General features: G+C 43.0%; 1 protein-coding gene across 1 annotated transcript in view; it reads right to left on the bottom strand.

The window, feature by feature from the left end:
* The window catches only part of ALK (ALK receptor tyrosine kinase), a gene marked incomplete at its 5' end in the record, with an annotated part of 708017 nt that overhangs the window by 485713 nt on the left and 209714 nt on the right, over window positions 1-12590 (bottom strand). The window contains one exon of the mRNA XM_081254750.1: window positions 6015-6179. Within this exon, the coding sequence (XP_081110876.1) occupies window positions 6015-6179 (165 nt within the window). The remainder of the gene's footprint in view (window positions 1-6014; window positions 6180-12590) is intronic.

Below are 12590 nucleotides of genomic sequence, written 5' to 3'. Positions count from 1 at the left end.
TTTAAAAAAAATCTAATAATAGGCCTTGACTACTTTCCCATATTATTAAATATTTTTATATAGAATAAATATAATGGCTGCATAATATTTAGTATACTATATTTTATTTAACTAAATCCTTATTGTTTGAGCATTTAAATGATTTCTAGTTTTTCACCATCATAAACAACACCCCCAAGATACCTTTTTAGATAAGCCAATAGAAAATATTTGGTTGCAGCCCTGTTCCTCAGGTCTGTCAGGTAGTCTATAGAGGAAAATATCTTTTGATTCTTGATGGTGAGTTAGTACATTAATAGCACTTAGACAAGAAGTGATTATTTTCCTTTTCAAACCATATAGATTCTGAAAAAAGAGACTAAATGGTCTCTGAGACTCAGAGAGACCACAAGAGCTAAACTTGTCTGCAAGGCCTTCTTGATGGAGAGTGCCCAGCCAGTGCAGCTCAGGACATGATAGGTGAATAGACAGGGGGAAGTCTGCCCAGAAGGCTTTTTAAAGGACTGGAAAGGTACAGAGATATCAATGACTCTAGGGCTGGGTGACATGCCTTAGCAAACCCTGAAGTCCAATCCCATTTATAGAGGACAGATGTCCTGAGGTGGTCTCCAAAATGTGTGCATGATTATATTTATTTTAATTTAAAGAAGAAACAAAATAAGCTTTACCAATAGTATTATACAGATAGAAACAAATATATGCATATAATTGATGAATACATACATAGCAGGGGTGCTCAGAAATATTTTACTAATGGGGCATACAATAAAATAAAGTTTAGAGACCACTGACTTAAACCAGAAACTTCATAGTAGACAAGGTGAGCAGAATAGGAAGGGAGCTTCAGGGGAACACTCAACATAGATAGACAGTCCCAGTTTGGATCACCCCATTTGATGTAAGTGAAAAGAAAGGAACATTGTACTGTCCTGGAGTGTGTGTGTGTGTGTGTGTGTGTGTGTGTGTGTGTGTGTGTGTGTGTGTGTGTGTGTGTGTGTGTGTGTGTGTGTGTGTGTGTGTGTGTGTGTGTGTGTGTGTGTGTGTGTGTGTGTGTGTGTGTGTGTGTGTGTGTGTGTGTGTGTGTATTTCCAATTACATGTTTCTTCTATTCTAGTTTGCCTATCTCTCCTGACTGCTCTCCCAGCTTCAATATCCTGCTAAAACCAGAGGTCTTTGCTAAAGACTGATTATACAGACAAAGTGAGGGGAGCAATTATTGACCACCAGAAGCTAGGGAAGAGGTATGGAATGGATCCTCCTGTAGAACCTCCAGAAGGTACCAAACATACCAACACTTTGATTTCAGACTGCTGGCTTCCAGAACTGGAAAACATTAATTTCTGCTGATTTTTAAAAAAATAAATTTATTTATTTTATTTTATTTATTTTATTTTTGGCTGTGTTGGGTCTTTGTTGCTGCACGTGGGCTTTTCTCTGGTTGTGGCAAGTGGGGGCTACTCTTTGTTGTGGTATGCAGGCTACTCATTGCCGTGGTTAATCTTGTGGAGTACGGGCTCTAGGCATGTGGGCTTCAGTAGTTGTGGCACACAGGCTCAGTAGTTGTGCCTCACGGGCTCTAAAGTGCAGGCTCAGTAGTTGTGGCGCACGGGCTTAGTTGCTCCGCGGCATGTGGGATCTTCCTGGACCAGGTATCAAACCCGTGTCCCCTGCATTGGCAGATGGATTCTTAACCACTGTGCCACCAGGAAAGCCCAATTTCTGTTGTTTTAAGCCACCCAGTTTGTGTTCATTTGTTGCAGCAACTACTAGAATCTAACACAGAAGGGTACAACAGGAGTGGACCAAAAGGCTAAATGACCCCACTCTGGCATTGCAGTACCTTGTCATCTGTGGCAGCTTTGTTAGTCATTTCAGAGGTCCAGAACAGTATTTCTCAACTTTTTGAAAACTAAGCTACTTAGATAAACAGGAAAATCTCAGTAGCAGAGTTCCATCCAGGCCCTCCACCAAAAACAAAACACAGGGAGATCAGTTTGGTGCTTTGTGACCAACTAGAGGGGTGGGATAGGGAGGGTGGGAGAGAGGTGCAAGAAGGAGGAGATATGGGGATATATGTATATGTATAGCTGATTCACTTTGTTATAAAGCAGAAACTAACACACCATTGTAAAGCAATTATACTCTAATAAAGATGTTAAAAAAAATAGCTAGAGCTTAGCTAGAGATCAAAATCTTATCTCGTTAATACCAGTAGTAGACATTAAACATTCCCCTGACACTTCTTAAAAAGTCACAGAATGCCTCAACCTGATGATTCCTCAAGATTTTATTAATCTATAATATTGTGTTCTATCAAGATCATCACTTTTTATTATCTTGCTGCTCTGAATTGTTTCTCCCTTATTATTCTCAGCTACAGGGGCCATAAATTAAATTCATTCAGAATTTATACTCCTACAGTTTATTATCTGTGATTGGTATTGTCTCACTGCCTTTCTCTGGCCCTTCTATATCCCCTGACAAGAAATATTGTAATAGAGTCTAAATACCATCCAACCAATAAATGTTGAGTTTAAAAAACAAACAAGCAAAAAAAAAAAAAAACCTCTATTGACTACAGAGCCCTAAAGGGCACTCCATCACTCCTTTTTATCTCCACCAATGGTATTATTTCTACCGAAATGACAGAGAAAGTGAGATTCTAAAGAGTTAAGAGTTAGGTCCTTGCTTTGCTGCTGTCTGGATTGGGCATGTCATTTTCTCTCCCCTCACCTTCACCTCTTTCCCTGAAGGTCAAGGGACATTACAATACATCAGCCTGCTTCATGAGGAGCAACCCTACTTCAGGGAACACAGATAGCGATGTAATCAGTTGACTCAAAAATCAATGAGTGGTCCATTACTGGAAATTCTGAACACCTCTCAGTGGCCTTCCAGAAGCGGCACTACAAAAGCTGGGAGGATAGTCTCTTGTTTCTAAGACTGACCAAGGCTGTGGAATATAGATCCCTCCATTAGACCCCAAGAAAAATAAACACAAGTATCTGACAGTGGTGAGATTCCCCCAAGTTATGTTTGGATGTGTTTGTTCACTAAAGAACTTGATAAAATGAACTGGTATATCCACAGCGGCTTTGTCATAGTTGTTCCCATCATCTTCTTCAGTGATGTGAGATTCTACCACGCTAGGAAGAGCAGTGATTTTTCAGAGAGATGGAAGTTGGCAATACTTACTAAAAAGTGGAGATTCGAATACTGGCTGATTCATCTAATGGGAAATGGTTCACATTCAATGCATGCTCTGGCCCTTGGGACTCAGCTTTGTGGAAACATAAAGGCCTCAATATATTTCCACAGTCAGGACCACCGAGAAGGGAGTATTTCTTTCTTCCCTCCTCTCCTTCCTTTTTTTTTTTTTTTCTCACAATACAGGGAGTAACATGCAGATGCCAAAGATCATAAGATCGAGGATCTGATCTTCAAAGTTATAAAGTCTGACACCACAACATCTGTGGACAATTGCCACTTGTCCCTCTCTCCTGATCTCACTGAACTGCAATAGTTATCAGATAAAAAAACCGTACAATGACCAAAAATGCATGTACTGCCAGGACTGTTTCTAGAGGTTAGGAATTGGGATCCAGAGACACCCCTAGGGGTGGCTGAATGGGAGTACACCTGAAAAAGCGTCCACACCAATAGTACAGTAAAGCTCAGAATCACCTGAGAAACTTACACAACCATAAAATAAAACAGAGTCCCATAGAAATCAAAGCTGCAATGACATACTGTATTCCATCCACCAGATGAACAAAAATGACAAAGTCTGGCAATACTGGGTACTGGTGAGGATGTAGAATCCCGGATGTACTAATACATCACTAGAGGGAGTATAACTTGGTGCCACCACTTTGGAAAATACATTGGATTATCTATTGAAATGGAATCTGTACCTTGGGACCCAGAAATTCCACTCCAAATTCTACGCTCTAGAGAAACTCTTGGACGTGCATACGCACCAAGAGGCATGCACAAAAATGCTGACAGTAGTGTTGTTGGTAATAGCAAAAACCTGGAAACAACCCAAATATCTAATGACAGTGGAAGAAATAAATTGTGGTATTTTTCTGCAATGGATTCAAAACCAAATGAACCACAGCTACATGTATCAAAATGAGCAAATCACAAAACAACAACATTATTCCATTTATATAACAGGTTGCAAACCTAATCTATATGTTGTTTGAGGCTATATACATAAGTGGTAAGGCCACAAAGAAAGCAAATGAATGATTAAGACAAAGTGCAGGATAGTATTTACCTCTGGGGAAAGGGAGAGATTTTTGATCTAGGTGGGGGACAGAAGAGACTGTAAAGGAAATGACAACATTCAAATTCTTACACTTGGTGATGAGAATACAAGTACTGATTTTATTGTAATCTTTAATCCTTGCATATATGTTATATCTACTTTTTGCACATGCTAGCTTTTATAATAAAAATTTTAAATCTACAGATTTCTAGGCTCTATCTCAGATCTACTGAATCAGAATTAGGCTATAGCGCTTAGGAAGTATTTTTTTATAAGTTCTCCAGAATATTCGAATGCATTATTGGGTTAAGAGCACACACCTACACACATACACACCACACGTTACACAACAGTATCCAGATGAAAGCAGCTTAAAATATGTATCAAAGTCAAGAAATTTCAAGAGAGTCATAAAAATAGAAAAGGTCAGCCTGGGAGAGTGTGTAGAAAAGAAAGGTGCCTCATAGTTCAGGGCTCAAGGCTGATGTAGAAGCCTGGGAGCGTTAGTTACTAGTTATTAGTCTCCCATGAGCATACTTGAGCCCTGTCCCTGTTAGTTTCCCAAGAGCATCTGCCTGAGATAATCACCCCTAAGAACTGGGCCCACAGCAGGCTGTCACCACAGCTTTCACTACAAAGACAGAAACATGATATGGTGAAAAGTATTCTGGTCTATGACTCATCACGACAGACATCTAGACCTGGACCCACACGTATAAGCTGATCTTCAGCAAGTCGCTTCCCCTCTCTGAGCCCTAGCTTTCCCATCTGTCCTGATTCCCTCACAAAATTGGAATCCAATGAGACAGTGCAGTTGGAAGGGCTTTGCAAACTGAAAATACTACTCTGAATGTACAGTAAGTCCAGTACTATGTCAGTTATCATTTCTTCCTGAAAGTTAGAAATATAGGCGGTCTATTCTGGGTCAGTAAAGTTTCCTGGGTCCAAGGAATTGGGAGCTCTAAGATTTGCCTTAAAGAGACCTGAGGCAGTGCTAGGGCTTAGTGCCTCCACATCTCTCTCTAAAAACTCAGCAAATATTTAACAAGCACCCACTACTTATCCTCAGCCTACCTTTTCCAGTCCTGATAATTTAGAAGAATAATTTAGAAGAGGATGTTCATAAACAGCAAAGGACTACTGGAAGCACCTTGCAGAACTAATATGCAGTCTAAATATTCATTAATGGCTTTGAAACTAACATTTAACTCAGTTATACAACATCTTCCAAATTAGGATTGCCAGATTTAGCAAATAAAAATGCACAACACTCAATTACATTTGAATTTTTTAGTATAATTTGAATAATTTTTAAGTACAAGTATGTCCCAAGTATTGCATGAGACATACTTATACTAAAAAATCATTTGTTATTCACTGGAAGCTCAAAGTTAACTGGGTGTCCTGTGTTTTAAATGGCAACCCCATTCCAAATGAACAAACAGATTAACATTTTCATCTATATCTTACATTGGGAAATCTGCATGAAAGAGAGCTATGAAATCCTATTTTCTTTCATTGATAAGAGAGTAAAGGGTTGGATTGATCCTGAAATTGGACTTGCAACCTCCTCTTCTTGGTATAGCCCAAGAAGACATGGAGAGGCACAGATATTACAAACAGGTTTCAAAGGAAACAGGACAGAACAGCGGTGGAGAAGCCTCAAAATTTCAAACAGAAATAGACATCCCAGCCCCATCCTGGCCCATCTGGGACACTTTGCAGTGGCCTCTATACTTACCTCTGGGCATCTCCTTGGTGTGCTCCTCTTCGGGCCCATCCAACAGGTCCATCTGGGAGGCCTCCTCAGAAGGGACATGGCGCCAGGACCAGCTCTGGTTCCCAAGGTTGTTCAGTGGAGGGGAATACTCCAGCTCACAGGGGAAGTCAAAGCTGCACTCCAGACCTGCAAGGACAGCCAATGGTCAGTGGAGCAAACTGTCTCCCAAATGTGACCTTCCAGCCCCACTCCTCCTCTCCAGGAAGTTGGTCTCCATCTCACCCACAAATTTCACCCTAATGAGGTATGGCAGGCTGTCAATTCCACAGGTGGCTGAGCTCCATATGGATGAAAAGGAGACTAAAAGTGAAAAAAAGTGTTCTTTATATAACTCAGATTATGGGAGGTATCTTCACAGAAGGCAGGTAAAAAAAGAGCTAAACAAGTCGGACCATGAAAAGTTTTGCATCTTGTAAGGTTACCTGGTGATGTGGAGAGGGCCTGAGGTCAAGTGGGCAGAGCCTGGCTTTGCAGCCAGATGGGTCTGAATCTAAGTCAGGCAAGAAAATTAACCTCTCTGGCCTGAAATTTCCTCACTTGTACACTGGGGATGATAATTTCTACCTCTGGAGATTGCTGTAAGAACTAGTAGTATAATTCATTATCTGTACACATGAGTCTGGTCCACAGCTGATGCTCAGGAAAAATCCTCATCAGGATCCTAACTGAGAAGAGAAGGCCAAAGGGAACTTAAGCTACTCACAACCCTGTTTGACAGCCTTATCATCTATTCTTCAACCACCCTCCAGAGAGGAGTGCCAAGGCTGTGATAGCTAATCTGAGTTTATTCTCTCTTGGGGAGGGAATGGGGAAGGTCACTGGGTAAGGAGAGAGAGAGGAGGCAGAAAGAGGCTGTGTCCTGGGACTCTGTGTGATCACTTTCTGGGCTTCTTTGCATGAATCATCCTTGTGTCCAATCATTCCACGTCTGCCCTACTTTTAGGATACACTCACCTTCTCTTTCCCTTGCCTTGCTCATTGTTTATTACCCAAAGTGGCTGAAGTACTTTGTACCTAGAAGGTTCTCAATGCTCACTGATGGATCAATAGAATATGTGCCCAAAACCAAATTAGTCATCCACCCTTTACTTCATCATCTCCCTTTAGCCCTGGGGATGTGAAGAAAGGGAAAATTTGATATAAAGACCATTGGATGGGAATATGGGGAATTTGATTGGTATCCAGGCTTGGCCAGTCTCTTCTCACATATGGAACTTGGTGCCCTCCTCCGTAAATAAGAGGTTTAGACTTGATGATTCTAGAAACAAGTACCCAGTGAAACCTGGGTTCCAGCTCCAACTCTGCCACTGATTTGCTGGTTACCTTGAATAAGCCACTTAACCTCTCTGGGCCTTAAATTCATCAAATACAGAATGAGACCCACACTAGATGTCTTCTAAAGCTCCTTCCTGATTCGACTTTTTTTTTTTTAACATCTTTATTGGAGTATAATTACTTTACAATGTTGTGTTAGTTTCTGCTGTATAACAAAGTGAATCAGCTATATGTATATCCCCACATCCCCTCCCTATCCCACCCCTCTAGGTAGTCACAAAGCACCGAGCTGATCTCCCTGTGCTATGTGGCTGCTTCCCACTAGCTATCTATTTTACATTTGGTAGTGTGTATATGTCCATGCCACTCTCTCACTTCGTCCCAGCTTACCCTTCCCCCTCCCCGTGTCCTCAAGTCCATTCTCTACCTCTGCGTCTTTATTCCTGCTGATTTGACTGTTTTAAGATTCCAAAGTCCTTGCTCTCAGAAGGGTTATAACTAATTTGATAAATCAATCTGTGCAGTGGTGCTAATGACTACTAACTCCCAATTATCATTGTGCATTTTAACAGCTGCTTCTGGAGCTACTGTTACCTTGATCTCCAAGATGAGTCTCCTGTTGAGAATTTCAGAAGGCAGAGGAGAAGTAGGGCCAAGACTAGTGGAGGTAGCCAGTCACTGGAATGTCCTTTAGTTACACCATAGAAGATGGCCCTGCCCTGGAGTGGGAGCAAAACAATTCCCACTGACATTGGCCAAATGATCTAAGTTTAGCTGGGGGGGAGAAAAAAATCCTTCAAATACCCTTCCATTAAGTATCTTTCTACTTCTCAACCAGCAGAGATTTATGTACCAGCCGCTCTCCAGAAGCTGCCATCCTTCTGGTCCTAAGGTTAATACCACTCGCCCTTTCACGATTCAGACAATTCACCTTTATAATGTCAAGCTGAAACAGGCAGAGCTAGCCTTGTTTGAGTTGACAGGCCACTTGCTGCCTACATATTTTATCAGCCTTGAAGAATTTCTACCTGCCTCTGGGGGCTGAGCTGCTGCTATGAGTTTGTGTCCATGAATTGTAGGCTGTCTTAATCTTCAAGACTTGCTTGCCAGGAACCTGGTTTGATAGCAGAATGCAAGGAGAAGAAAACCGATCCAACATTTTGTACTTTGTAGCACAAAAATTATTCTTATAACAAAAGGTGTAGCCATTAAACCTGGCTCCTCTGGGGATGATTAACAAGACCCATCCACATTAGTGAATGATCAAGTCAGAAGGTGGGAGAGAGAAAGCTACTGGCCATCTCCATCCCACATCAACAATTACTGGTACCTTTCCCAAAGCTTCAACTTCGGAGGCCCATCCTCCATCTTGACTTTTCTTCTCCAATTAAAGTCATCCTATTTCTATTTGGGACAGAAGTGTGGCATGCCAGCTCAGACACTGCCTGGCAAATGTGTTTTGTGTGCATATTAGACAAACAGACAACAGAATATACAATCCCAGTCTCAAGTGCCAGCAATCTTTGGATCTTTGAACTCTGGAGAGTCTGATAATCAGCTGTGTTTGGGTCAGACCGTGCCTAGTAAAACAAGCTAGGCAGATACTCCTGTTATCAAATGGGTTCATTTTGAAATTCTTGCCCTGAGGCAGCTTCTCTTTAGCTGTCAAAGATGTACTCTTTGGCTTTAAATAGGAATGGAGTTAACATTATTGCTCATTTTGGGTGAAATGAGATTGGGCTTTTCTATATTCTGATTTAATTTCTTATAAAATTTCTACACAGGTTTCTCTCTCCTGAGCTAGCCTCTGTGCCTTTCGAGCAATAATACCTGGGATTTGTCTTCTCTAAAAACACCAGGTTAAGCCTCATTTTCCTTAGGCCTTTTCTAAGTTTCTAGACCTAGGGTGCTTCTTGGATCTCTCTCTTTAGCCCTCCTCTGACTCCGCCCCTTTGTGGTGGGTGCTGTAGAGTCTCTCCTACAGGCAGGACTCAGAGGGGCTAAGGGTTTCCGTGAGGTGTTCAGCCTTAAGCAACCCAATGGTTGAATAGGTCCATGCCCAAGGAGAGGGGCGGGAAATCACATTCACTGACCCCAACTGTCTGCCAGGGACTGTGCTAAGGAGTTTTTTATATCACTGTATTTAATCTGCTGAACAAAATTGAGAAGGGAATTGTGTCTTCTCTTTAAAGCTGAGGAAACTGAGGCTCAGAAAGTTTACTCTACTTGTACAAAGACCAAAGGACTACCCTAAGGCAGAGCCAGAATGTGACCCAGGGCTGGTTAATGCTGAAGATCTAGATGTTATTCTCACACCTCCACAGCTTCAGAATTTTAATTCCAGGGCCAACAGATTAAATTAAATAATATATGAGAAACCTATGAAGTGCTATATTTTGGTTATTATTAGATACTAAGTCTGCAACATTTTCATATCTGTAAAGGCTTCTGTACTACCCTAAAGAGATAGATCTATATTTCCTCTGTGTCAGGTCCATTTTACAAAGTGACTGACCTTCAGAAGAATCCAGAGATTTCGACCTTTCTTTTTACATACCTGTTTGGAACCAGGAGAATCTAACTTTCCAGAACCTGCTAAACACATAGTTGAAATCACTGCTCCCCACTTTCTAGTCACTTCCATCATGGAAGAAAGATAAAGTAATGGAATCTTCTGGAAATAGTTGGCCTGCTGAGAGGAGTGTCAAGTGTTGTGAAGGGAAAGGTCTTGGTAGAGCAGTGAGGATAGTTCCAGGCTCGGTCTTGCACACAGCAGCTGAGGGGCCTCAGCACATCCATCCCTCTTTCTGTGCCTGGCTTTCTGCATTTGAAAATGAGAGAGATGGAGCATACCTCCTCTATGGTGCCCTCCATCTCTGAAGGTCAGTGATTCTATAGAGCTCATCTTTGGCCAACACAACCAAACCTACAGACCGTTGGTCCCCTCACCCTGCCTGCCTCTAAACGAGGGCCTGCTGTCATCCCTAAAGCACGGTCCCCAGGGAAGGAAGTGGAATGTGCATCACACTCCATGGGGTCTCAGTTTGCCTCAAGGTTGTCAAAGAATTAAGAAGGAGGGTTCAGGCAAGTTTTACAGCTGACTGTGCAAGGGTGAATGTGTGTGTGTGTGTGTGTGTGTGTGTATTCATGCATTTTTATCAGTCTGTACCCATATTCTGAAATCTTCCAGGATATGAATCATATTTAAAACACTGAATTAACAGTTAGCTTCAAGGAACTGTTCTAGTATAAAACACAGCCATTCAGAAGAATGGCACAGTAACCCATCAGAAGAACCCTGTGGTGGCCCTGCCCGGAGTGATGCAGTTCCCTTGGCTGTAGTGAGTTGGCAGTGACCAAGCACTTTGACACTGAATCTGAAGGTGGAAATCTAGCCTCTGGGAATGTGTGAAACTACCAAAGCAATCATGCCCAACACCTGTGCCTAGGAAGCCAGCCTTGGCCACTTGGGCAGAGATGGGGATCTTCCCAGCCTGCGCTACAAGAAGGAGATTGCATGGACGTTTCAGGCACCGTCCATAACACCACAGAAGGGTAACAGGGAGACGTGGTGTACTTTGGACCCTCGGGTCTTCCCTTGGGTGGACTTAGAAAATCGAACAGTCCTCCTATGTATCCAGATTGACCTCAGGCTCCCCCAAAATCCCTTAGATCAAGGTCCTTTGTACCTCCTTCCTCCTAACCCTGTAAACCTAGAGACCTCTCGCTAGTTTCCTACGTCTCCTTAAGACAATTCAAGTTAGGGGACCAGCAGCCTCCTTTAGACTTCAAGACATGCCTTCCAAGGCTGGCTGGTTTCCAGATGACCACAGGTGGCAGATGCCAGCCTGGGCGGGTCCATAGGAGCCCATTGGTTGATGTCGCCCAGCCTCAGCCCAGCTCAAGGATTGGAAGCAAGTAACACAGAGTGACGAGCAGGGTCATAAACAAAGAGAAGAACGCCACGTTTATCAATCCCATGATACTTCACCCTTCATTTTGTCCCTTATTACACGTGCCCCAGGAGTCAAGCTGGGGTTGGACTTGCGCTGTCGACTCTGGTAGCACGGGGCATATATTTACACAGGAGCCCGACAGGGGGCGCTCCAGGAAGGCCTGTGGGAAGTACTTTCTTAACTGGTAACATTTACTGAGGGCTTACCATGGTCAGACAGTATGCCAGGCACCCTACATCATTACCTTATTGAATCCCTATGAAGTAGGCAGGACTCTTATCCCCATTTGACAGAGGACGACACTGGGGCTTAGAGAAATGAAGTCACATCTGAAGTTACTCAGACAGGAAGTGACTGTTTGGGTTTCCACTGATCTGCTTCCTCCATGGGACCACAAGGCCTTGATGTCAGTATCTCACAAACAGTGAATTATGAATTGGAAAGGTGGCAGAAAGACCTCCCCTCACTTAGAGCCACAGACACCAACAGGAGTCAAGACCTGCAGTGAGGGAGGACAGGAACTGGGCCCATGCAGGGACAGGCAGGGCCACGCTGGAGGCAGGACAGAAGCCAAAGCATCTGAGCTGTCCTTAAAGGCCCTGATCCCACCTTCACAAAGTCGGACTTGGGATACCCCAGATGAGGACTGAGTCACTGTATACATCCTTAAGATCCAAGTCTTAATCCCCGTAGGCATGACTCAGGAAGCCAAGCCTACAGGTGCATTAAAGTCTGGGGCTCAATGTTCGTGTCTATGTTTCCTGACATCTTCTGCGGTATCCTCTGTGTTTCTTGGGTAGGGCTGAGGGTTACAGTTAAGGGAACTGAGAGTGGGATGGGCAAGTTTTCTTTGGCCATCAGGGGCCCATGAGAGAGGTTATTCAACTGTATACTCGACCCTGGGATCTGCATCTGAAAACAGAGAATTATCAGGTTTGCTACTAGTTTAAATATGGCAACATGATTGTGATTTTGTCTTGGGGTTACTTTTCTGTCTCTAGTTATCTTGACCAGTGTTTAACTACTGGGATGCTGATAGCCTGACACGGGGCCTGATGCCCCTCATTTGCTGAATGGTGGTCTCTCTGGTCCTACCCAGCTCTGCAGTCTTTTCCTATGTGTCTCTGCCCATATGTCTTATTCATTAAGCAACCTTAACACCATCATGGTTGTTTCTCAGGGATAGGGAACAAGACCTGAGATTTGACTCCAGTCCTGCCAATTGTCAGCTGTGCAGTGCAGGGCACTCTCTCCCTCTCTCTGAGTCTCAGTCATCTTAGTGATAAGACTAACTTCCCAGAACTGC

The sequence above is a fragment of the Mesoplodon bidens genome (genome assembly GCF_964165515.1).
Source record: "Mesoplodon bidens genome assembly, chromosome: 14".
NCBI classification, from domain to species: Eukaryota; Metazoa; Chordata; class Mammalia; order Artiodactyla; family Ziphiidae; genus Mesoplodon; species Mesoplodon bidens.
This window is presented reverse-complemented; position numbering and strand designations above follow the sequence as displayed.